The sequence below is a fragment of the Aulonocara sp. 'chitande type north' Nkhata Bay genome, linkage group LG15, assembly GCF_057382095.1.
Source record: "Aulonocara sp. 'chitande type north' Nkhata Bay isolate Kocher_YH1m ecotype deep benthic linkage group LG15, A_spYH_male_GT1.1, whole genome shotgun sequence".
Lineage (NCBI taxonomy): Eukaryota > Metazoa > Chordata > Actinopteri > Cichliformes > Cichlidae > Aulonocara > Aulonocara sp. 'chitande type north' Nkhata Bay.
In genome coordinates this window covers 1252825-1279366 of record NC_141358.1, presented here as the reverse complement: position 1 = coordinate 1279366, position 26542 = coordinate 1252825, and the positions used below count along the sequence as shown (strand labels likewise).

The 26542-nt window shown below is 45.2% G+C and overlaps 1 protein-coding gene across 2 annotated transcripts; it reads right to left on the bottom strand.

Annotated features, from left to right (window-relative positions):
• Nucleotides 1-4717: 4717 nt before the first annotated feature.
• On the bottom strand, nt 4718-25631 carry ankef1a (ankyrin repeat and EF-hand domain containing 1a). 2 transcript variants are annotated; one of them, XM_086263748.1, is made up of 12 exons: nt 25465-25631; nt 24973-25179; nt 23703-23864; nt 21649-21848; nt 21412-21561; nt 21097-21220; nt 18234-19050; nt 17770-17996; nt 17367-17506; nt 14230-14385; nt 13917-14056; nt 4718-4807 (listed from the first exon to the last, which is right to left on the bottom strand). In XM_086263748.1, the coding sequence occupies exons 2-11, from the start codon at nt 25160-25162 to the stop codon at nt 13928-13930; spliced, it is 2295 nt and encodes a 764-aa protein (XP_086119874.1). In that variant the 5' UTR covers nt 25163-25179; nt 25465-25631; the 3' UTR covers nt 4718-4807; nt 13917-13927. The 2 variants fall into 2 exon arrangements, with proteins under 2 accessions (XP_086119874.1, XP_086119873.1); XM_086263747.1 differs by lacking the exon at nt 4718-4807 and having other exon boundaries at nt 12792-14056.
• Nucleotides 25632-26542: the final 911 nt, after the last annotated feature.

Genomic DNA, 26542 nt, shown 5'->3' with positions numbered 1-26542 from the left:
GCCCTGGTCTTTATTTATACTCTTGAGCGTATGTGTGTGCGTGTGTGTGTGTGTGTGTGTGTGTGTGTGTGTGTGTGTGTGTGTGTCACTGCTGATCAAAAGGGTCATATAACATACAAACACAAAAGGTACATCCTTGGTCATAAAGAGGGTAGTCTCCCCCACCCTAGATGGCACGGTGAGGAAGTCCAGCAGTTAAAGCACTTAGACTAAAACAGACATAGCTACGTTAAAACAATAAAACAAGGTGCGACCTCTCCCACGCTCCCAGGATGTGGGGGGTGAACCAAGCCTGCAGCCTGCTAGAGATCACACATCTTATCACTACACAATTGATTATATGCCTCTAAGTATACATGGTTAAACATTTCCTAATACAAATAACTACAAACAGCATCCTACCATAAGCAAACTTATATCACTAAAAGATTATACTGACTACTAAATACAATTTTCCATTGACATTGTCTCATCTGACTATGAAACTTTTCTCCACAAGCCATCTGGCTTGTCCATGTGGGGAGCTCCAGATGTCACTTGAGCTTGAAGGTGCTGACTTTGGAGCGAGGGCTTCTTCTCTGTGGCACCTAGTTTCTGTTTTTAAATGTCATTAGAGAAAAATGCAATCATTGTACAACCATTCCACCCTGGAAACGGTAACGTTCAAAGAAAACATTAAAATCCCCAAATTACCACGACATTCATGCCATGATGAGTGTATTTGAAACATCTGACCACAACTGTAGGCATTAGCACGTGTGCTGTTGTGTCACCATGAGGAGTGATTTAGATACCAAGTCATCGTGTAGTAAGTTTCAGCATTATTCTAAGAAGAACTCGTGTCTCAGTGGAGTGCTGCTAATATCGTATAAACATGACTGAGTCTCATCTTTTGTAGCAGCTCTGTGTGTTGACTCTGACGGTTTGCGTGCAGGCCTGTTATGTTGCTTAGCCTTTAACGGCCTGAACTCTTCCACAGCAGCATTTTTAATTTCTCTTTGATATTTGGGCTGATTGGGACCTGATGAATGTAAAAACAAAGAATTACCAGATTTTTTTTTTTTTACCTAATTTTTGTTTCTAAGAAAAATGAGAGCCACTTATGAGGATATTAGTTTAAAATTTTGATAGAACAGTAGCAGCATAATGTCCTCGTGAGTGGATATCAGGCCCTTGTTAAGCAAAATTGAGTATTTTGGTCTAAATAACCCAAAATGTGACGTCCACATATGTGGACGCAGGTCCTAGGAGGTTAAACTGGAGCTAAAGCAAATATACATCAACGGGGACGTGCATGAAGAATAGCTCTCAGTCTCAGCCAGCCCACTGGGGAGAGTGATATTCAATCTGATAATTGAGGTATTGATGAATCAGGAATGAGTGGTGACATTGATGAGTGTGAGACTGGAGGTCTTGCATCCGATGGTGAGGAGGACCATTAGAGGGAGAATGGTTGTGAATCGACCCGCACAGCTACGCCTCCCCGGCCTTATTCTTTTTCCTTTTCTATCCTTAGCTTTGGTATTTTCTCTCTTCTGTTTGCTCCAGCTCTCCCCACATTTTCCTGTTTTCATCTCCTCTTTGGATCTATTTGCAACCCCCACCTCCCCACTCCACCCCCTTCTTTTTTGTCTTCTGTTTTTTGCTAGTGTGGGATGAAGCATGTAGAACAGGCTTACATCCTGTGAGTGGTATGTGGTATTTGTGACTCAAACAAGGAAACGACATAGAAGCGTTGTCCTTAAACACTTCACTCCAACCGAGCAGAGACAGACCGAGGCGGAACAACTGGACAGAGCAGGTTATGGAAGATATCGTCCCAAACTAACACAATAACAAATGCACAAGCGCTGTTACATAAAGCAACACAAGGTAAGGAAATGTAACGTAATACAACGCGATGTAACGTTACAACAGAACTGAGAGCAGAAAAGGAGCAGAAGTGATGAGGGTGCACTGGCCCAGAATCTAAAGTCCCTCCTGGCTAGCTCACAGGAAGTGGAACATTACTGTCGAATAAACTCAGAATTCTCTCCCATATGTGCATATGTGTATACATGAAACTGCATATAAATGTGTGGTAATGTTTGAACAGCTGACACTGCCCCGATGCATGACTAGGGCCAGTGAGCAGAGAAATGCAATCAGCTTCGTCAGGATATGGAGATCAAGACGTTTCTGTTTGCTTTTAAAGACAAATGCAGATAAATGCCCATCGCAGGAATTTCAAATAGACCAGAATGATTTTTTGTGATGCTTCAGTGTTCATTAATAAAACTAAAGCTGTGCTGAAAAGTGACAAGTGAAAAATGACAAGAATGGCAGAATAGGCTGCACGTACATATTGCGCAGGTTTTCTTTGGTAATGCTCTGTTTTATTTGATGCAACCTCCTGTTTGTCCGCGGTAGCTGCTGAGCTTTCCAGATGGTCAGTCCATTTTAAATATCCCTGCAACTATTTGGTGCATTACTATGATATTCTCGCTGTTTTGCACAGAAACAATTTTAGTTTTTGGACAGTTCACACTGTTCGGGACATGCTAACACATGGACATGCTAACACATGGACATGCTAACACATGGACATGCTAACACATGGACATGCTATATTGCTAACACAATTCTAATATTTAAGAAAATGTTTTCCTGAAAGTTAAATATGAATTGAACTTTTTCGTGTCAACTTCTACTTCGGCTAAATTGTTGATTGAGGGGCGTTGGTTGGCATAGAGCTCCACGGGGAGGGAGGGGGGGGGGGTGATGATTAACAGTGATGAGTAAAATTTACATTAAACCAAAATTCACGATAAGTACTTACATTCAGAGTCCAACTAGAATCTCAAATATCTGGAGCAGTACCCTCCATGGAAAAGGAGACTAAAGGCCCTCATGTCGTTGCAGAGGGAAGTGGAAAGGTGTGATAAAGAAAGGGATGCCAAGTACAGCAAAATCCCCACACCTTGGAAACTGCCGAGCAAAGACTCACAGTCTTATCTTGAAGAGATAAACCAGAGAGATTGAAAGTAGGAGAAGAAACCAGCTGCTCTCCACTGAACCATCCAAGGTGTACTCTCAGTGGCAGGGGAACAATATGAGAACAGCACCACCAAGACTGGAAGAGCACATGGGAGAAGGACGCACCCATAACAGCAATGCTCAGTGGCTACTGGATCTAAGAGCAGACCACAGCAACGTCTCTGAACAGGATGCAGCAAGTATCACAGCGGCAGACATCCAAGAAAGGGTCAGAGTTGGACAGCACCCGGCCTGACATGATTCACACCTACTGGCTGAAGAAGCTGATTGCAGTCTATGAGTCTGGCAGCACAAATGAATCAGCTGCTAGTAGATAAGACACACCCCGAGTGTCCTGATCCTCAATAATCCCCAGAAAGGACCGGTCCCATCAAAATACCAGCTAATAACCTGCCTCAGTATCATGTGGAAGGAGGCATCATAGCAGCTAAGATGAACAGACACATGAGCAGGGCACAGAAACGGATGGGCAGGAATACCAGAGGGGCGAAACTACACCTACTTATAGACAGAGCAATTGCCCGAGACTGCAAAACCAGCCTCACTGTGAAGGCCTATGACTCAATGCCCCACACCTGGATCCTGGCATGCCTAAAACAGGAGCCTAAGAGCCTTCATCGGGAACTCAGTGGGGATGTGGTGGACAACACTAAAGGCCAACTTAAAGCTCACAAGTCACCATCAAGTGTGGGATCTACCAAGATGCTCTGCCCACTGCTGTTCTGCATAGGCCTGAACCCCTGAGTGAGAACTACAGAACGGAGCAACCGTCAGCCACCTCCTCTACATGGGTGACATCAGGCTGATGCACAGCACCAGGATACACAGCAACGACATCACAGTGTAAAGTCCTGTTGTGGTACAGCCACTTTGGTATAGCCTCCACTGCAACACAGCAGACCAGTGTGTGAATGTGTGTGTGAATGGGTGGATGACTGGATATGTAAAGCGCTTTGGGGTCCTTAGGGACTAGTAAAGCGCTATATAAATACAGGCCATTTACCATTTACCATCATTCAGGCAAACAAGCGCTCAGAAGTGTTCATGCTGTAAGGAGCTGTGGCTCTTTACAGCATGAACAGCATTTCTGCAGCACACCCTGCATGCATCTGCCTTTTCTAAAGTTTTCCTCACGTCCTGCTCTAATCTCTCCCCTCTCTTGTTCATTCTTTGAAATTGCTTTCTTCTCCTTCCCTGTCCTCACCCTAGCCCAGCGATCCCCCTCTCTGTCTCTCTTCCCTCCTCTTCATCATGTATTGCAGCTCCAGGGTACAGATCAACACTCTCTCCCCCAGCACCCCCTCCTCTCTAATCTCACTCTCCTGCCTCATCCTTCTCCTCCTCTCCCCTTTCCTGTCGACTCCCCTTTCACCCCCCTCCCCTTCCCTCGCCAATGCGTCAGGCATTTCCCAGAACAGGGTCAGCAAAGTCACGGTGCTGGTTGGCCAATCGCGTCTTCTCTGTGACGGAGACCATTTTCACACGTGTGCTTTTCTCACATCTATGACTGAAAATGCACGAAGCTCTGCCATCGCACTCGTGTGAGCGTCGTTCTAATCACACTGCAAAGTGCATGCAAATGTTTCACCTCAGCAGATCGAAAACTAGCTCCCAATGTCTTGCACCTGCCTGTTGCTATGGAAACTGGGTATCCTCTGTGCGTCACCTGTGCCCATGTTTGGTCTGGTTTCCTGCTCCCTTCCATCAGCTTCCCTCTTGCTCTCTCTTGTCAGATTTTGCTGTCTCTGACGCTCTCGCTCCCAACAACTCACTGGAAGAGAAACACACACTAAAAACCTTAAGTGCATTAACTAAATGAATTCCTTTTTTTGCACAGTGCAGTGCACAGACACACACACACACCGCTGGGATCACCTCAACAGAGACAAAAACATAAAATACTGTACACATTTCAGAATACAAGCACTGTAGAGAAAACAGCAGCATCGAGTTCCTGTGTGATGCTCTTAATCAGAATTAGCTGAGCTTTGATCAGCGGCTGTTTGCGGTTCAAACAGATGTCGCTCTTTATGAATCAGCGATGAGGAACAGAGCGCCGCACACTGAAAGCATCGGCATTACTCATCATCGAACCCTGTTGTGAAAATAGTACCTACAGGAATTTCTCTCCCCTAATACAGAGCTGATACTTAAACCCTACTGCACGAACCAACAGGGCACCGATGGAGCCTTCCCACTTTATGACACAGCTAACAGCTAACAGCTAACAGCTAATAGCTAACAGCTAGCCTGGCTCTGGGAAAAGAAGCAGCAACTCTAACGTTTGCTCATTTATCTAATTTACTCTACACAGAGAAGGGTGCAAATGACGAAGTTTGTGTTTAATGTGTTTCTTTGACATAAGTGGTAACTTTAATGAACCTGCAGTTTCTCCAAAACTGATTCAGTCCCACAGACTCCCAATTTTAAAATGCCCAACTTTACAGTATTAATACACCTTCTTCCAGCCAGATACAAAAAACATTTACAGCCTCTACTGATCGTTCCCACTTCATGACAGCTGGACAGGGAGGGAATGTTTATATCATCCTGGAGAAGAAACGATAACTACTTTATTTATACCATATACGGGGAATTCGTTTATTACAGCAAATGTTAAATAACAACAATAATACAGTAATAATTACTCTCTGGCAGACACCGCGTTTCCAGACATCCAACCACTGCAGAATGGTCAGAGTGTTTCTCTGCGTGTCCTGGGGTGTACATGGTGAGCAGGAATGGAGACAGCACAGTGGAGCTGCTGTACTGCACATCATTAAACCAGACAGAGCCCTGCCCAGTCTTACATACTGTCTATCAGATAGTCACCAATCCATGAAATAGATTAAAGTTAGTGCAGAAACAATGTGATGTAGCTGACAGCTGTCTGCTATGACAAATCTGCACTCACTTCACTAAAGGTCCCCACACTTTCAGTGCCTTTAACACCAGTTTTACTCGACTTGTCTAACTAAATGATTTGCTGTGTCACTTTGGTTTTGGTGAGTGAAACTGTAATCTTGTGTTACATTTTATAATAGCATAATATTTGTGTAAACAGTTTGGTCATGATTGTGGTCATACTTTGAAAAACATGATTGAAAGAGGAAGAAAAAAGGGTCTCCTGCGTCTCCACGTCTGACACTGTACTAACCCGCCTGTCCTCCCCGACCTCCTCTCTATGCACACCTTACTCTGTAACGATCTCAGCCAGTGTCTCAATATAACAGGCAGCTGGATGCAAACAGACACTTTCTCTCAAAACGCTCTCAACAAGAAACAAATGAATCACAGCAGATGGCCCCGCCCCTCCCTGAGCCTGGTTCTGCTGGAGGTTTCTTCCTGTTAAAAGGGAGTTTTTCCTTCCCACTGTCGCCAAAGTGCTGCTCATAGGGGGTCATGTGATTGTTGGGTTTTCTCTGTATGTATTATTGTAGGGTCGACCTTACAATATAAAGCACTGTGAGGCGACTGTTGCTGTGATTTGTATAAATAGAACTGAACTGAATTATTCATCGTAGATCATCCCGACAGTGTGTTTGATAAGGTGAAAAACCCATCCATCAGTGTATCCCTACCACTGCCCCCTACAAACTCCCTTCCAAACAAACTCTAGAAGAATAAGTTTTGTGCAAATGTGCCAAGTTAGTACAGGGCAGACGCTGATGCAGCTAATAAGGAAAAGTGTAGGATCTTGGCAGGATGCTGGATGTCTGCACACTGCAAGAATCTGAGACAACTTCACCCAAGGCTGCCAGAATAGTTGTGGACAGTGGGGCGCCAGGTATCAGAGAGCAAGGTCCTGCCTGGGGGAAAACCGGGCAGAAGGACAGGGAGAGACAGCGAGTCAAGCAAAGACAGATGAGACTCCAGTTAGAATGACGGGAGAGAGAGAAAGATATGGGGCCTATCAATGTGAAGTCAGAGAGAGAGCCTCCACTGCAGTAAAACAACCCTATACCAGGCTGACCCTCCTCCTCCTCTTTCTCCTCATCGATTCAGTAGCGCAGCAGCAGCATAGCAAAACTCTTGCAGAAAAGAAATCGCTCAGCTTTAGGCTCTGCAGTGGCTACACGGTTTGGGGAAAACACCTCTCTTTTGTCTTCGATCGCTGCGTCCTCATATTTGAATCGACACACCCAAATACAGCCTATTGTACTGACACCCACGATGATACCTGCAGTTTCATTAAAGGCCACCTTCTTTTTGAAAGACACCCCTTTTCCCACTTTTACTCACCGCTAAACTTATCCTCACCTTCCACTGTGTCTGAGTGATTTTCCTCGCCTGCCATAACTTCCATGCAGATCTTCTTCAGTCCTCTCACGCTCCTCCTCTTTATCACCTACCGGCTGCCTAACAACAAGCCTTCACCTTCTCCTTCTCTTCTACCCTGAAGCACATTTCTCTCGTACATGATAAAACCAGGAACACTGTAGAAACACAGGCATGCTTGGCATTCAGTTCATTGTTTCCTCTCTGCATCCTGTGCTCCACAGCCACGGCTGTATCCTTACCATTCAGAGTGAGAGTGCAGTGGCAGCGGTAAGTGTGTGATGTGTGGGGCTTTAGGGGAAATAAAGCTAATGGGAAACATAATGACAAGAACTCTTCAGACTCCTAATTAGATAATAAAACGAGTGTTTGCATGGCAGCAAAACTAAAACAGTTCAGTCACAGTCTTGACACATGAGTGGCTTTTTTTTACATAACATTAATCTGTATTATTTACAGGCTTATCAGGAAGCCCTGCTAACAATTCCTTATATAACATTTAGATTTTATATTATTATTATATTATATTTTATGGCTGTTTTTTTGAAGTTTGATTAAAATGTCTCTCTTGGCCACTGAGCAGGCCCTGTGTATGTGTGTGTGTGTGTGTAACTGTGTGTGTGTGTGTGTATAACTCCGTGTATGTGTGTGTGTGTGTGTGTGTGTGTAACTGTGTGTGTGTGTGTGTATAACTCCGTGTATGTGTGTGTGTGTGTGTGTAACTGTGTATGTGTGTGTCTGTGTGTAACTGTGTATGTGTGTGTCTGTGTGTAACTGTGTGTGTGTGTGTGTATAACTCCGTGTATGTGTGTGTGTGTGTGCAACTGTGTGTGTGTGTGTGTGTGTGTGTATGTGTGTGTGTGTGTGTGCAACTGTGTGTGTGTGTGTGTGTATAACTCCGTGTATGTGTGTGTGTGTGTGTGTGTGTGTGTGTATGTGTGTGTCTGTGTATGTGTGTGTGTGTGTGTAACTGTGTGTGTGTGTGTGTGTAACTGTGTGTGTGTGTGTGTGTAACTGTGTGTGTGTAACTGTGTGTGTGTGTGTGTATAACTCAGTGTGTGTGTATAACTCAGTGTGTGTGTGTGTGTGTGTGTGTGTGTGTGTGTGTGTAACTGTGTGTGTGTGTGTGTGTAACTGTGTGTGTGTAACTGTGTGTGTGTGTGTGTGTAACTGTGTGTGTGTAACTGTGTGTGTGTGTGTGTATAACTCAGTGTGTGTGTATAACTCAGTGTGTGTGTGTATGTGTGTGTGTGTGTGTGTGTAACTGTGTGTGTGTGTGTGTGTGTATAACTCCGTGTGTGTGTGTGTGTGTGTGTAACTGTGTGTGTGTGTGTGTGTGTGTGTGTGTGTAACTGTGTGTGTGTGTGTGTGTGTGTGTGTGTGTAACTGTGTGTGTGTGTGTGTGTGTGTGTGTGTGTGTGTGACCATCTCTCCTCGTTGTATTTTCAAAGGTCAGTTTGGGGAGTACAGCTGACACTGCAGTAAGATCCAAGCGCACACAAAGGCTCGGACACAGGACATCAAAGTGCTCTTATCAGTCCTGTAAATCCAAAATGTCCCACTGAAAACAAAAGCACAACACTGACATGGTCAAGTCATGAAACTGAACTCGTGTTAATCAGATTTGGTCTCATGTATCCAGGAGAAACGCAGGAACCTGTGGGCTCTAAGCTCTCCTGTTGTTAACATGTTTCTACTCGTGGCTCCAGGTGACGTCAGGGAAAGCTGACATTAGAGGTCAGTGGATTGATCCAAATATCAATAATGCTGGTATGGGTATCAGATTGATACCAGCTGATACTTTGTTTCTAGTCTCTGATATCATTATGTGACCTCTTGAATTGTATGAAATTATCTTCTTGGAAATTAAAAAAATATACGTTAAACCTGCTGTATGAAAAATGTCAGAGCGTATTTGTGTTGACTGTCTACTTTATTTAAAACCTACAGCACATTTAAAGACCTGAGGTTGATCCAACGTGCTGTTTGCAGGGAAGCACAGTCCACGTCTCACATACTGGTATCGGTGTGTATATGTTGGTATCAGCAACACTGCGCCTGTACTGACTTATTAACTAATAAATACCAAAATGTGCAGTACTGCATTACCTGTTAGGACAGCAGTTGCTCTGTTTGTGAACGCAGCAGCCCCGCCCACCTGCTTGTTTATAACAGGCAGCCAATCAGTAGAAAGCTGGCTTAAAGGAACAGCTAATAGGACTGTTTCAGGAAACATCTGTAATAAGGGGCTGTACCATTCCACAGAAAAAGATGGGGGAGGATTGTTTTGTACAGTGAATCATGGAAAACCTCATTAAAAGTTATTGAATAAAAACATAGAGGTGAAAATGAGCACAGTAGGTCCTCTTTAAGTAGAATACTCACCCTTCTTTACACCCAGACCCAATCATATATGTAATACTTTTAGCAGTGTCGCATTCCTTTTTCTCCTACATTAGATAATATAATTTTTAATGCAGTTTCATAAATCTTCATTCCCAAGTCAAATTAATAATATCATGTCTTCTTAAGTACACTAAACTATTATGATATGTATTCAGCTTTACACTTATTATGTGCCAGTCCTGCTTCTTCGTGGAGGCGCTTATTTGGACTTTGGTATATTTTCAGTGTGCTGTAAAACCATACTGAAGACTGAAAGCCAGCAGAGTTAAAGTCTTCATGATCTCTGCCAGCAATGCTGATGAGTTGTTTTCAGGGCAGAGGAAATTTGTTCCTGTAGTTTGAGCTGATTAAAGCCCAATGCCAGCGTGTTCCTTACAGAAACAATATGTTTCTGTATAATAGGATCTTAAAGTAGAGAGTCAGTGTTTTAAAATCCCATGTTTGATTATAGTGACCTGGTAATATCAAATATTGCTCCTTTGGCCTCCTGTTATTCTCTTTTTCTTAAAATACCATTAAATACTGTTTTTTTTTTTGTTTTTCTTAAATCAAAGTACAGTCAGTGAAATGGTTGCAGCTGCAATGCATCCTGAGAGATATTTATTATACCAGCTTTTGGTGTCTTTCCCAGGAATTGTTCTGCTTATGTGAGCCAAGACCCCATCCTCTGTTTACCACCCAGCCTTACTGGTCTCACTATGAAATTCAGATCAATACTCTCATAATAAAAGTTCCAGGCCTGGAACAAATTGGAATCTAAAGCTGAGAAAGATAAAGAGATCTATGGCACTGCCAACGCTGCACTAATGAATGATGAATCACTGCAACACACACACACACACACAGTAAACCTGCACAGGTGCTAAACAAAGACAAAAGCTGCTGGCAGAGCTTACTGTACGTTCTCCTGTTGTGTCACATTCAGCGTGAAACACAACTCCCGCATCAATAATGGATACAGATCTGCACAGTGCTGTCGACGGGAGCGTGGCTACCATATTTACACTATTGGTGAGAAAAGTCACGAGCACTGGATCCATCTCACCCTGAAATCGGAGAAAAACAGATTTTTTAACCCAAAATGTTGTTCATCATCAAAGCTTTTAAGCTAACACCTATGTGTCTATGTGGATCTCCGTGTAGATGCTTCTGGAGACTACAGGCAGACAGACACAACTGCACGTCGTGCATGTGCACAATGAGTCTGTGCATGGTTATGCATGTATGTCATTACTGGATGCTGGATGCATATGTGAGCACATTTGTGTCTCTATGAAGGCACGATTATTGCAAATGATGACACATCAATAATGCTCTAATGTGACAAACAGCAATAATATAATATAGTGTGTGTTTTTGTGTTTGTCCCCAGAGGCTGTTTGGGGAAGTGAAGGGTTGAAGTGCTGAGTAAGCGGAGCAGGGCCCGAGCTGAGAGACTGCAGTGCTGCTGCCTGCAGCTCAGACTGATACTCAGCAGAGGGGAGGAGGGAGGCTCCAAACAGGCTGCGACTCTCAGGCATGTTCAGCTGGCACGCTTTCATGGTACGCTCACACAGACAGTTCAAATAGGAGAGCTTGTTCCTGACTGCGCTAATGACACATTAACTCAAAGCCGCTCGCATGTGTCTCCGAGTGGTTCTGCAAACATGCTGCAAGCCGACGCCCTAACAGACGTGCTGCATCACAGCCTTGTTTACTCCCTCTAACCTGTGTGCCACTGATTGTGCTAGAAAAGCCCTCATCCTCTCCTCCCGCCCACTCCCATTCCTCCGTCGTGCTCCCTCCCCATCCTCTGAATCACCCTCCGCTGCTCTCCCCCCCCCCCCCCCCCCGTGTGCCTCTGCCTTCCCTTTCCTCGCCGTCACTCCTCACCTTCCCTCATGTCTCGGGTCTCTTTATGAATGGCACTGCTGGGCTTTCAGTGATATGTTCTCCATTCCCCTGCTCACCGTCTCCATTCGTCTCTCTGAGCATCGTTACATACATGCGCGCCTTTTTCTGCCTGTCTCACTGCTTCCATCCATCCCCCTCTTTCTCTCCACTGTCATCGATGGCGTTGTGCTTATGTATATTTAAACAAACCCGGGCCCGTATTGAGAACCTCGAACCCCCCCTCTCTGCTGATATATTTGATTATATAACTCCGTCCCCATGGACCTCGAGGACGCTGCAATCTAATTTTATCAGGTGAAGGTGGCGATGATGATGGATCAATGCGACATTTAAAGCAGAAGAAATGTCTGTTTCCTGTAGCTGCATTCATGCAAACATCCAAAACACAAGCCTTATCCAAACAGGGCTCAGACACAGTATCGTTAAGGTAATCTGGGCAAAGATGAACGGCTACCATTTTGATGCCTTTCTGTGCTCGAAACACAAGAGCTTGCTCCAAGTTTTCTGTTCTAATAAACAACCAGACCGCTGCTTTGGAAAACCTGGCAAACAGCGCCATGTGCTGGTACAAAGATGGAACTGCACAGGGCTGAAGGACCAAATCACCCCGACACGAAGGCGACGTGAGAGCCCTGACAGGCTGCGATGATGACTTCTTTCTTTGTGTGACGTCTTAAGCGTGTGGTTTGATCTGTTTTCTCTCACTGCAGGCACAGTTACTGCAGAGCTGGCAGGATCTGAACCATCTGCAGCATCTGCACACTTTTATTTCACTCACGAACTGTGCTAATTTCCAGCTCTGTATCTTTCTATTCTTGCAGACCACTAGAGTAGCTTTGCATGATTCACAACTCAAAATAAGTTCTTCTTTATCTTTGCTGCACCCTCTCAGTTCATCCACTGTCTGAAACCACATATTTGTCCCCCTCTTAAACCAGCAAAGACAAATTCATGTAAAAACATCAATACCCCATTATCTGTAACTGTAACCTCATTTAGTTGCACATCCAACCCCCGAGATGTCTCAGAATAAGAAAAATAAAGTGCAACTGCAACAATACTCCTTAGCTTTTCTACATGATCAAAAATGCTGCTGTAATAAATGAAAGAAATCTTCCAGCACAACTCTGAAACTGCAAGAAATAAATTAGAGAAAAGGTTCCAGGGGCTCATTGCCATCGAGTGGAATATTTTATACAGAAAATGTCTCCTTTTATTCATTTTTCTGTGGATACATTGTATAAAAAGAAGATGTTTTTTGTAGTCGATAGTGAGAAAACAGGAACTTTTCTGTTTTTTAATTGTTTATCTTCATTATTGTGTTATGAATAGCTGTGGGGGGAGTCTTTATTAGTAGGACAGCTGTAGGTTTAATGAAAATACAGTTAAAAGTCCTAAAACATCCAGTGGGCCGAGTAGGGGATTTTGCCAGGCTGATTCTGGCCCCCAGACCTCAGGTTTGACAACCCATCGTTCCGGTCACTCTGCGTGTCAGAGATGACCACATTGAGCCATTATAGCAGCAGAAATATGAGCAGAAATAAGAAAAAGCTAAATAAACGTTGTTTCATGAAATGAACAAACAGTTTTTTAAAATAAGCGATCACACATTTGGCCCATAAAGTTCATTCTCATGAAATGCAAAGTTGTTGCCATGACAGCAGAAAAAGCAGTGAAAGATGATGCGTATCACCGAAAAACAGCTGCAGTTTGTAAAACGTGTTCAACAACACTACAGCAGATCGGCTCACAGTTCATCCTTCTGAGTCATGCTGCCAAACAACATTATGACCTTTGACCCTGTGGATATAATGTTATCCATACACCATGTTGCTGCAGTGCTTCCTGAGTTGCAATGTAGTTTATCAGGGCCACAAGCCCTTTGTTCTTTGCCACATGTTGCTGTGCAGTGCTGTCTGCGTTTAATCACCTGGCTGTGATAAATGACAAATTTTCCCAAAAGGAAACAATAAAAGTGAATCGATTATGTCCAATCGGTTCATCGTTGAGTCCACGTGGATGCTTGTGCCTCCTTAAAAAAGAAAAAAATATTCTTAAGGTAATCCTGAGTTATAACATCGATGATTAGAGACGCACAACCTGGAAACATCAAACCTGTGACCACGTCTGTCACGGGCACAGAGCCGTAATGAAAGCAGCAGGAACCTGATGCGATGGAAGGAAACGTTATTCAAAGCACGATGTCCAACAAGGCAGAAGAAAGAAGCCATGTGGAAAAGATGAAACATCCACAATTATGATAAGTGGCCAGTTTCAGTCCAAGATGTCAGCCTCTGTCTAACCTCGCTGCCTGTTACTCTGCGCTGTTTGTTAGCTCCAGCATCGTGCCCTGGAGGTCGCGGCTGAAAGGCATCACGAGGTTGTCAAAGTCCACCTTTGACTTTGACATCAGCTGGCTGGTGGTGGGCGGCTTCCCCCAAACCTGAGACAAAAACAGTCAGAGTGAGAAGTGGAATTACACAGTCACTTCTTCAGGAACATGTGTGCACTAACGGGCTTAATGCAGGGTTGGTTTGTGCACGTTGTGACTGCTGCAACTAGCCGGCAGCAGAAGACACATTAAGCCGTCTTCTTGTAAACGGTGGAGAGGCTCACCGTCTTTGGCACAAAGGTGATGTCCACGAGTTTGGTTTTCCCAGTCGTGATGCTGGTGTTCTGCAGGACGACGCTATTTGAATCCTTCTGGGGTGGAGTCTTCTCTGCTGCTGCAGACGACGTCTCTGCTTGCACAGCGACTTTTGCAGCAGCAACCTGTAGTGAATACCAAGACTTTCAAAGCTTCTGCAGCCTCGCTGTGTTCAATACAAAGTGTCAGATTCAGGCTGGTTAAAGGCAGCTAGAGATGTCCAAATGCACAAGATTAGGTCGCTAACAATAAACGTTATGTTTGAGGATTAAAGCTCAATGGTTTTCAGTAACGGTGCAGAGGCAGGATAAAGAGTAATCCAAAGATTTAGCTGTTGCACCGAGGAAACAGAAGTACTCTGTTAAAGCACCGGACAGCTAATGTTTACTTTGGACTGAGAAAACCTGGTGAAGGAATCTGAGGAGCATCAGTAACAAAACTTATTGTGTATATAAATGTGCTACAAAAAGTATTTGCCCTGTTCCTGATTTCTTAGTTTTGCATATATGTCACACTTACATGGCTCGGATGTTTCAGATGAGAAACAAAGTCCCTGACATCCGTCTTGAGAAGGTTACAAAGCCACTTGTAAGGCTTTGGGACTCCAGCGAACCACGATGAGAACCACTGTACACAAATGGAGAACCTTCCCAGGAGTGGGCGGCGTACCAGAATGACTCCAAAAACACATCAACGACTCATCCAGGAGGTCACAAAAGAACCCCGAGCAACAAAGAACCGCAGGCCTCACTTGTGTGTGTTAAGGTCAGAGTTCATGATTCAACAGTAAGAAGGAGACGGGGCAAAAATGAGAGTTCGAGGAGAAAACCACTGCTGACCAAAGAGAACAGAAAGGCTCATATCTACCAAAAAACACTGTGATGAAGCTGTTGGGATAATACTCGGTGGACCGACGAGGTAAAGCTCTCGTCTGAGTCCTGTTATGCCGGCATAAAACTAGCACGGCTTTCCATGAAAAGAACATCAAACGACTGTCAAACCTGCTGAATTCAGCTCCACCAGAAAATCCTGAAGAAGCATATCTGGCCATCAGTTCGTGCGCTGCAGCTTAAGTGCGCTTGGCTTCTGCAGCAGGACAACGATCTGACACACACCAGCATGTTGGTAATTCATGTTCAAGAACCCTCCACTGTGGCTGAATTAAAACAAAGACGACTGTTGCTCCACAGTGAAGGATCCACAGTGAAGGATCCACAGTGAAGGATCCACTGCTCGTTATCACTGACTGCAGTTGTTGTCACGGTTGACACTTAGTAGCTTTAGGAGGCAATGACTTTTCCACACAGCTCCACGTAGGATCATTTAGTTGAATGAATATTTACTCAGGTTATCGTCGTCTAATATTAACATTTGTTTGATGATCTGAAAACATGTTATTGTGACAAATAAGAAATCAGGAAAGGGGCAAATAATTATCCACAGAACTGTGAACTTTACGAGATATGACTTCCTGCCAGATGTTTGCATCACTGCTACCTGCTGCTGATGTGATCCTGCCTCTGGATGGTACCAAGTTAGACTGAACTGAAGGTCCTGTGAAGCTGCAGCTGGAGATCATCTAGGCCTGCTTTAAGCAATTTGCATCGATTCGAGTGTTTCTTTTTGTCGGCCATCATCGTCAGGTGTTCAGCCTATCTGCCGCCACCGCTGTGTCAGTGTGTCATCGCAATAATGAATGTTTATCACTGGCATTGTCAAAGCATACGCAGGAAAACTGTCTGCAGGCTGCAGGATGTGAAACTTGAGCTTTGCCAACTGCATGTCAAAAAAGGCTATCATCTGATTGGCCAGGACTGTGGCTAAGCTGGATATTGACGGCTGCCAAAACGCTGTTTTTGTAAAACCCCGTCTACATGTGAGGCGTGGTCATGGGAAGAATTTGCTGCTACACCAATCGTTCTGCACAAAGGCCCATTATTAACTTAATCACCGATCACACGGGTGTTGATGTTCTCATCAGGATGTTCTGGCGTTCACCACAGACGCTGCAGAGCTCTGTGCTGTTTGTGTGAGCTTGTTATCAGGTAATCATTGGCTCTGCTGGCATCAAACTGCCTTTCCCATCCCCTAGCTGCTCTGTGTGTGTGTGTGTGTGTGTGTGTGTGTGTGTGTGTCCTATATTTCTTAGTGTAATTATTCTTTCATTGACAAACATTAATTTTTTTGTTCACATGTAACTAATTTTTAAAGACAAACAAGAGCAACATGCAGTCGGGTACTGAGAGTGGTGTACTTCCCACAGAAGCCCCCACATGTTCCCACGGCTGTGGTTAGAGGGTAGGACGACCACAGGGCTTCTTCTGAATCACTCACAGTGCTGAAGGTGCATGATTTACAGAGAGTTTGTGAATTCCAGTGGGCCTGATGAGGATTATTGCCCTTTATTGTAGAAAACAGTGAAAGCAGCTCATACCGCCTCCGACCGAGCTCAGAGAAAAACGCTCCGTGATTCGTCGGCTCGCTGTGTGACAGATATTTTCATTGAATTATAAATACTCCTGATTATTTATGAACGCGTCACAAACACCTGCTGCTTTCAGGGTCTTAATGACAACATCAATACATCTGAACCGACTGTGACCTGGTTACAGGGAATACAAAGCTAAACACCAGCTCGGTGTAGCTGTAACCAAACACATGTGGTGTCATTTGCGTACGAGTGCCCAGCTTTAAGTAATCGGCTCCCTTTGCAGGCTCGGGTTTCCCTGCTGCTACGAGGGAGAAGAGAGCAACACCAGCGTGTGTCCTTTTACATGATTTAGAGGTCATGATGGGGATCAGGAGACAGAGCGGGCTGTCTCTGTGGCCCAGACGCTGATCCCAGAGCTGCCCCTGCTGCATACATCAGCGTGGGAGTGTGAAAGAGCACTGAGGCCCAGGAAAACGCACTTGTGTGGTGAAAATGCTGTGAACGCTCAAACAGAGGAGAAAAGCACTATATCAGAACCAAGACTTGCTATATTCCTATAGTACAGAGTGAACATTAGATACAGTTTAGAGAAACAAAGATAACAGGGAAAGTCTGAAGGCAAACGATTTTAATGTGTTTCAAAGGTCTCCTTTAAGTCGTAGATTATTTGTGTACCTTGGCTTTAGGCTTTTTAGCTTCGGCCTCCTTTCCTTTTGCTTTGTCCTTTGGTTTAGGCAGAGAATCCATCTTTTGTTTGACCAAGTCGATTATCACAGGGTTTGCAAAATCTCTGGCAACATCAAGGCAGCTTTGCTCTGTACAGAAGTAAAATCGGCAGTTAAACGACACATGGTGATTCTAAAGTGGCCATAGATGTGAAAGTGCTACGATGTAGGGTTGTAGTCAATGGGCCTATAAAGACAGGATATGAATGCTGGTACGTTATACATCGCCACAAAGGAGACCTGTAGAGTAAATGCTGATGGAGAGTTAGAGTTAAAGAGTAATTATACAAAATCACGTGTTTCCATTGTGGCATTATAAGAAAAAGGTACAAAGGCTTTGAACTACGTCACACCTCTCTTGTTCTCTGCAAGCACACTGGCACCCGCCTCGATGAGGAAATCCACACAGGACACTCGAGACGTCTCAATGGCCCTCATGAGGGGCGTGGCTCCGCCCAGGGCCGGGGCATCGACGTTAGCTCCAGCATTCACCAGAAGTTCAATGAGTTCCCGCTGCCCGGCGTACGCCGCATGGTGGAGGGGGGTCCAGAAGAACTGGTCACACCAGTTCACATCAGCCCTGTCACAGACAGTGATGTCAGGGTTTAAGGCGTGTATTAGTATTTAGGCCCATTCTTTGGCTCGGATCAGCAGTCATCTCTCAAACACCAGAAAAAGTCAGTTTGCTTCTGTGTGCGTGCTTTGTGATACAAAGCTAAAGAAACGGGTAAAAAATATTGAAAATATTAATTTGGCTTTTATTGTAAAGCCACAGAAAAAACAAACGGCACTGAAATCAGAACATGAACTTTCTCACCCCTTGCTGAGGAGGTACTGAGCCGTCTCATAGCTGCCAGTGGAGCACGCGACCATCAGCGGCGTCTTGTAAAACTCATCCTGAACGTCCACCGGCACCCCTTCACTGAAGGCCTGGTCCAGAGACTCCAGATCATTGGTTCTCACGCAGGAGTTCACGTTGACGTAGACCGGCGGTGGCTTGTGTATGTACCATCCTGAGTCGTTCATCACCGGATGCACTGGCGGGTGAGCCGGGTCGAATCGGAGGACGTCCGAGCAGTTAAAATAGGAGCTGATCATGAAGCTGGGTGGGCCTCCGTCTGCTCGTCGGGGCTTCAGCTCCGGTGGGAGGGTGCAAACGGGCATGGGGAGAACAAACGGACCCTTCTTCTTCTTCTTGCCCCCTTTTTTTCCCTTTCCCCCCTTTTTCTTCTTAGGCATATACAAGGAGAGGCGGAACGGTTTCTTGATGTACTTGACTCCTCTGATGAAGTCACTGATGTTGACGTCTCCTCCATGGGCTGAGATGACTGCTTGGATCCGGTCTGGTTCAACTGGAGCTTGTAGCTCCTCTAATACAGAAATAAACCTCTCTGCAGTAACTGTGTCTGATTTGTCGCCAAAGGCTTTCCACAGTTCGGCTTCATACTCTTGAGACCAGTCGTGGAGAGTCAGTGCCCAGAGCTCTGACATCTGCCCGGTGCCGCTGGGATCGCTGCCTTTTCCCTGCTTCCTCTCCGCCTTCCGGAGCTCCTTGGCTACTGCGTTGTGACCGCAATCTTTGGCAATCTGATGCGGCAGCAAACCTTCCCGGTTCTTCAGTTTAGGGTTACAACCTGACCACAGAGCAGAGGTTATATAAACACACGGCAGAATGTCCTCAGGACTGTGGTTGCAGCTATAGTATCATACCAGAGATATGCAGACACAGAGGGGAGAACACTGATCCTCCAATCTGTTATAAAAATACTGAGGAGAAGAATTCGAAATTCAGTTCTGGAGTTTACCCAGAACCCAGTCCAAGCAGTGAGGAGACGTCAACATGGGACAAATGTACTGTCTGACATCCTGATAACAGCGAATTACACAAGTCCAGCCTAGAAGTCACAAATGCATGAACGTGGGATGTTTCCAATACAAGAGAGGGTTTAATATGCGCGTTGAAGGACAGAAATGTCTCCAAATCAGCTTAAGAAACATGAGTGATGGGACAGATTTGTCCCCAGCTGGGCAGCAAACAGTCCAAAAAGACCTCTGATCACACAGGAAGCTGACAACGTGCTAAAACCAACACACAATGACAGGTGTGGTGAGCAGCAGGCGTGCACAAGCTGGTAATTATGGACAATACTTCCACGTGTGAACATGAAAAAAGCAGGGGGACTGTGTTATTATGTTAATCTCTGAAACGACTGTGCGTTTGATCATAAAACGACAGTTTGATCCATATTTATAGCAGCTGGGAAACCCCCGTGTGTGATCAAACGAGACGTGCTCGTGTATCAAAGAAACCAGAACAGAATCAGAAATGTGCTCGACTCTTCCAGCGTCCACACGCGTGTAAATGAAATGACATTTCAACATTTTGGCAGTAACGTGGAGCGTGCTCCTTTACGTTTCCATGTATACGAACACTACTACAAACGGAGGGTAACATATTGAAATCATCATAACGTAAAAAGGTACCGTAGAGCAGTTTTTGGAACGAACTGAAACTCCCATATTCCAAATAGAGTCCTGTTCCCCTTTTAAACTTGAAAATATTCAGTGTAACCGTCAGCATTCCTCTCACAGGCCATGCATATGAATCATTACACAGTTTGGGTATACAATACTTACGTAGCAATACCTCAAAAACACCGTGATCAACAATAATGTGACAGCCTCATGAACACGCACTCACAGAGGCGACGCCTACAGAAGGTGAGGCAGGTGCTGAGAAGACAGCAATAAGATGTGAGCCAGTACAGACGTACGGCCATCATCACGGCCACATAAGTGTCATAGATGCTTAGGTGGGACCCTGGGAACGCAGTCCAGCACCTTTGGGCTCTACGAGAGAGAGGGAGGGGATCAGAGCGACAAGCCAGAAGCAACCATGAATACATGGCCCCCACCCCCACCCACAAGATGAGCTGCTACAACAGTGCCTTAGGTAGCTGAGGAGCTAACAGGAGGAGGAGAAACAGGAGGACAAAGCCCCTGCATGGGCTAGACAGAGGAGGTGGCTGACATCAATAAATCCTACCAGAGGTTAGAAGAGCTCAGCCTAAAGGACTCCACAGAGTCATGGCGGCGCAGACAGACAGCTGCTGACGACCAACCACACAGAGCTGTGGCCGATAAAGAGCACAAGGCTGCAGACGCGACAATCCTAGCTTACTGTAATATTGGGAAGAAGTCCGATGGGCGGAAAGAACAGCTGGAGATGTGAAAGGTCAAGTCCAAAGTGGTCCCAGTGGCTAGAACAGCGAGTCCAGCAGATTCCAGGCATCAGAGGTCTGAGGAATGACCGAGACGCTCGAGCAGAGCACACGTCATGGTGGTTTTTATTTACCTCGTTCAACAGTAAGTATTACGATGAGCCCTTTTTACTTAAGTATTCAGTTTGTTTCCCTGTTTGTCAAACACCAACACACACATTTAAGACTCGGAGCCGATTGCAATGCTCTGTGACCAGCTTTCTCCTCATGTACATTTTGAGTAATAGCTGCTGTGCTCTCCTCCTGCGTTTCAGCGTTAGCCTACAAGTGACATCAGACTGAAATTACTGAACGTAATGTTGATATGAGCTTTAAATGTCTGCACAGTCGGGCTCCTATTAAGGCATCAGCAGGAGTGACAGGCCTCATCACAGAAGAAGACTTTAAAGAGTACAGTACCTCTCTGTGCCAGGAACTTGCAGCAGTTTGCATTGCCCGAGGCAGCAGCGTAGTGTAAGGCTGTGCAGTCCTTAAGGCTCATCGCACTCATGTCTGCTGAGTATGCAGACAGCACCTGAAGCACCTGAACACAGCCCAGAGCAACACGTTAGACGAGCCTAAATCCGAGGTGCTGCTTACACTAACAGTGGGTCGCTGTCATTTTAATTCAGCTTCCAGGACAAAGTAGAATAAGACCTAATAGATACAGCTTAACTTTGCATGTTATTGCCATTTCAAAAGTTGTCAGCTATTATATATGAGCAGCTACTACACCTCAAAAAAGCCCCCCATGGCAGCATAGTGGACGGCTGTGAGCCGCTTCCTGTCAGAGGCGTTGGGGTCTCCGCCCATCCTGATTATAGCTCTAACAAGCGGCAGGGACCCTGCTTTGCCTGCCTCCATCAACGCTGTGACTCCAGTTTTCTGAGCAGAGGGGAAGAGAGGAGAGGAAAGGCTTCAGCTCCAACAGATTGTCTTCAAAACGCAGGTCTCACAGTCCCTGTTGTTTACCTGGTGTGCCGCATTGGGGTCTGCCCCGGCATTCAGCATAATGAGGCACAGGGGGGTGCACTCCTGGGCCTTTTCACACATCAGCTGAAAGACATGCATCCCCTGCACTGACACGCTGTTGGCATCGGCTCCGCACTTAAGCAACACCTGCAGGCAGCGGCAGTGGCGTTTGGTGGGGTAGATGCAGTAGAACAGCACATCTGAGTCACAGCGTGGGTGCAAAAGTTTAGGAAAAGCTCATGAGACAGAAGAAGCAAGTAAGCGTCAACAATAAAGCTGTACATCAGTGTAATCAGACTACTTTGATAGCTAAGCACTTAAGACCTAAATGCTGTTTCAAATATTAATGTGGACCCTCCGTCTAATCCAGTGTTTGCAGTCCTTCGCAGCTATCAGCGAGCTAACTCTGCCAAGTCAAATCAAGCCATCTTCATTTCTACTGCAAAATTAAAAGCGAGGAAACTTTCGGGAAACTTTGCTCTGACAGAGAGCTTCCACGCTTCCAGCACCGAGCACAGCTGCTAACTGCTGGTGGATCAAACTGCTGTAAAAGGAGGGAGGGCAGGATGCTGTGTTTTACTTTCCCCACTCTGATTATTCCCACATTACTCCATATTCCTGACACGACGGATAACACAAACAGGTGTGTGTGACTACTGAAGCTCAGCCTGCTGTGAGCACTGAGGCCAGGCTGAACAAAACCCCAGGGAGAGCTGGGTCGTATCAAGTTGCTCAGCGTGTTTCACAGGAGACGATCATTAGGACTTGATCTGTAATTAGACGTGTCCATGTGGCATGACACACAAACAAAACCTCATATGGCTCTTCACACATGTGTACATACATCATACAGTATGTAAATTATGCACACGTCAGGAAGCATTCAATCACTCAGCCTTGATCTACCTCTCAAAGGAGAGCCAGTTAGAGTAATCGCTACCACAGACACACTGTAATGGGGTCATTATCACGATTACTTCAACGAGCTCCTTCAGAAGACCTTTGTGCGCTCTGATTGGAGTTGTCTGGGATACCACCTCCTCATCAATATCTAAAGAGACAAACTCTGCATGTTCATGAGCGGAAAGACGCCGCAAGCGATCCAGCTGACCTAACTTGAGATGGAAACGCCCCCATTTGGGAAACTGAGACTCAAATGAGAATACATACATTTAAAGCAAACCATCTGATACACTTGGCACACAATGAATGAGCTTCATTTGTGCAGGAACTTTTAAACAAATATGACATATCGCAAACAAAAAAGCTCTGAAATTCAACTCTCACGTGTTCCTGTGATAATATCAGCCTTGATCATTCTGCAGCTGTTAAATGCTACAAAATATTTTTGTTTCAAAACTTTATTTAATCAGAAAGCAAAAAGCTGCAGCTTTAGAGTCTCTTTGTTTAAAACGATCGTGGGATAAACCTGCATCCGCACAGGAAGCGATTAGCTTCCCAAACCTTACTTTGTAGGTAACAGTCGGCTGTTAACGGACAGACTCCCATCACCTAAGTAACTTCTAATGTATTTACTTCCCTGTTAGCTGTCAGCCACCAGCATCCTGTGCTCTCAGTGCCAGCTGAAGTTGAGAAAGACTCAGACTTCTTTCTCATTGCCATAGTTTTTTCACCCATAGTCACTTTACGTCGCCAGATGTGACTGAATTTCTCTCGAGTTGCCAAGTCGTTGAAAATCACCCACTGTGTGGTTAAAGCTAAGGGAGACAAAGATAGGCATCAATGTCCCTCTAAAAGTGAGCATCGCCATTGGGCTGAGCCCTTGAAATGCCTCTGGGTTCTTATTGTGAAAACTTATTTGAATTGTGTGACAGCTGCAATTCTGAACTAGACATCTGAAGAAAACCCTGCTGTTTACCACCATATACACACTACATGAACAAAAGTGGGCCGCCTACACCTGTACCATCGGCCATAGAAACTCATGCCACGAAGCTTTAGTGTGTTTGAAATCCCGTAACTGTTCTGTCAGTGCAGTGTTGCTAAACCTACACAGAGATTATAAATAGTAATGCCTTTAGTTTTGAACTCACTTTTGCCCTCTACATCCAGGAGCCTCAGGTTGGCTTCGCTGTGGGCCAAAAGAGACACAATGGGATGGTTGCCCAGCTCAGCAGCTAACATAATCGGAGCGCGGCCCCTTTTGTCCTGCACGTTAGGATCTGCTCCCTTGGAGAGGAGGAAGGTGACGAGCTCTGCGAGGAGAAAAAGAGAAAGCAGAAACAATCCGGAGACAGATCATATTTGGGCTTGTGGTAAATTCTCAGACCAACTGGGCTTGATGCAGATTATGTTTAAAAGTAACTGGAAATACATGTTTATACCCCATGTCCTCTTTCCCCAGTATTTGTATTTGTATTTGTATTTATTTATTTATTGTCATTGTCAAGAACAATGAAATTGCGTTTGGGGCTTCCATACAACCCAAAAAAAGAAGAAAATAATAAATACCCCTTAAAACCCAAGTGTACATATTTAACCCAGTGTGACTCCAATGCAATAAGACAATCCTTAGCAATAATGTTCGTAGAAATTCAGACAAAGACCTGAGAAACATGACAAAATACAACAATGCAACCCATTCAATATTATTGTACTGTGAGATATGATATCAGATTGATATCTGTTGAGGGTGCCGCTCAAACCACACTTTGTTTTCCTCTGCCATATCAAATGGCTGAAAATTGCAAATCTTTTTTACTGCAGTGTTACTGCAGGCAGTGATTAAGATGTTTAGCAAACTTAATAACATCCATTTTCCATTGCGCTGCCGTTTTCGAGAACTCTACATGCTGCCACAAATCTCTGTGGACATATTTTCTTTGGCAAGTAATGCGGCATGCAAACAAAGACACAAAGACTAAATTCACTCGCTGGGCCCACGTCCTCATTTTAGGTTTGACAGCGTTTTAGTAGGTAAAAGTGATGCTTTGACATGAATTGAGCTGCAGTTTGGGGAAGGCCTCGAAGGGGACGGCTCCCGGGCCTGGCAGATCCCCGTGGACTAAATAGAAATGAAGAAGTTAAAGAATTGAGAACAAGGAGGGAGGGACGGTGGGGCACGTAAACGACAATGAACAGTTTGCAGAACTGGCGGAACCTATACAGATGACAACCGGAAGGAGCGTGTTTGGAGGCGTGGTCCCGCTCCTGAAATTCCGATACATTATCTCCAATGAAATAACCTGTACTGTAAATACCCACAGTATTTGAGCTGAACAAACATAGCACTCGTCCAACCAAATGTGTCTGATTGTTGCAAAGGAATGAGTCTGCCACAGCCAACCCACAGGCATACATTACCTAGGTTGTTGGCTGAAACTGCCACGTGGAGCACCCCCACGCCGTCCTTCGGCTCTGTGAGACTGATGAGGTCTTCCGCCCCGAGCTGCACCATCTTCTCTATCTGTGCCGTATCCCCTTCATGGACCAGCTGAAGCAGGCGGTAGATCTGCAGGGTCTGCAGGCGGCCCTCTGCCACTCTGCTGCTCATTGTGGACTCACTGAATGCTGGTATGAAATAGGAGCTTTCTAACATGCACGCAAATATTTGGTTCTAACATGTTTTAATTGAATTACAATTTTTAGGTGCTTTCTTTTCCTCTGAAAAACTGCAGTTTAAATAAGCTAGTTGTTCATGTTACCCATGTGAATGGCGACTTTCATACAAAGTGGCCCAGTGCTTTTTCTGGTCTCTTTAAGACAAACATCACCACAGTACATGAAAAATAAAGTCACGAGTATTGTTAAAAATCTGTCAGTACAGACGCATAAACCCTCAAGCTCATCACGCACCTGCACGCAGACACGCACGGGTTACACGGGCTCCCCTTGTTTGACAGACACTTGCTGCTGTGGTCCACAAACCCAGGCTTGGTCAGCGAGAGGGTCCCGTCTGTACCTGCTTTTCCTCCCAGGCTTTTCACTTTTCTGTGCGGGCCGTTAGAAGGAAACAAAGTCGGCTCCATGGCAACGGAACGCGCGAAAATCCCGGGCAGGACCTCGTGCCCTCGGCAGCGTCTGATGCTGCTTTCAGGGTCTCTCGATAAGCTCGGCAATACTGAAATTGTCGTAAATGAAAGCGTCACCACTTTGCTTCCATTTCCCCAAATGGATTATTTTATTTTTTCAAAATTGTCAAAAGTTAATGACAAAGTTAAAATCGTTTGCTTGAAATTCTTGCAAACTGACTAAAAATAACAGATCATGTACATGAGTATTCACAGCCTTTGCCATGACACTCAAGGTTGGCATCATGTTCATCCTGTCTCCACTGATCATCTGTCAGATGTTTTCTGTTGGAAAAGCACACACCTGTATAAATCAGGTCACAAAGTTGACAGTGCATGTCAGAGCACTAACCAAGCCATGAAGTCCAAGGAATTGGACAATCCCAAACCTCCGAGACAAGATTGTATGGAGGCACTGATCTGGGGAAGGTTACAGAAAAAGGTCTGCAGTTTTGAAGGTCTGACTGAGCTCAGTGTCCTCCAACATCTGTAAATAGAAGACGTTTGGAACCAGCAGGACTAGAGCTGGCTATCAAGCCAATCTGAGCAATCAGGGTAGAAGGGCCTTAGTCAGAGGTTTTAGAGAACCTGACAGAACTCCAGCGTTGCTCCGTGGAGAGAGGAGAACCTTCCAGAAGGACAACCATTTCTGCACCACCAGAAGTTTCTCCACCAATCAGGCCTGTGTGGCTAGATGAAAGCCACTCCTCAGTAAGAGGCGAATGATTGCACGTCTGAAGTTCTCTGATCTGATGAAACGAAAATTGACCTCTTTGGCCTGACTCATGTCCTCCATCATGTCTGGAGGAAACCGGCCACCACCATCCTCACAGTGAAGCACGGTGGTGGCAGCATCATGCTGT

Excerpts from the sequence above, each read along its gene's own strand:
- ankef1a (XM_086263748.1), bottom strand. The coding sequence starts at position 25,162 with ATGAGCAGCAGAGTGGCAGAGGGCCGCCTGCAGACCCTGCAGATCTAC. Across the intron at positions 23,865-24,972 it reads AGTTTCAGCCAACAACCTAG|AGCTCGTCACCTTCCTCCTC; the intron begins GTAATGTATGCC and ends TTCTCCTCGCAG. Across the intron at positions 21,849-23,702 it reads CCTGGATGTAGAGGGCAAAA|ATGTGCTGTTCTACTGCATC; the intron begins GTGAGTTCAAAA and ends GCTGTGACTCAG.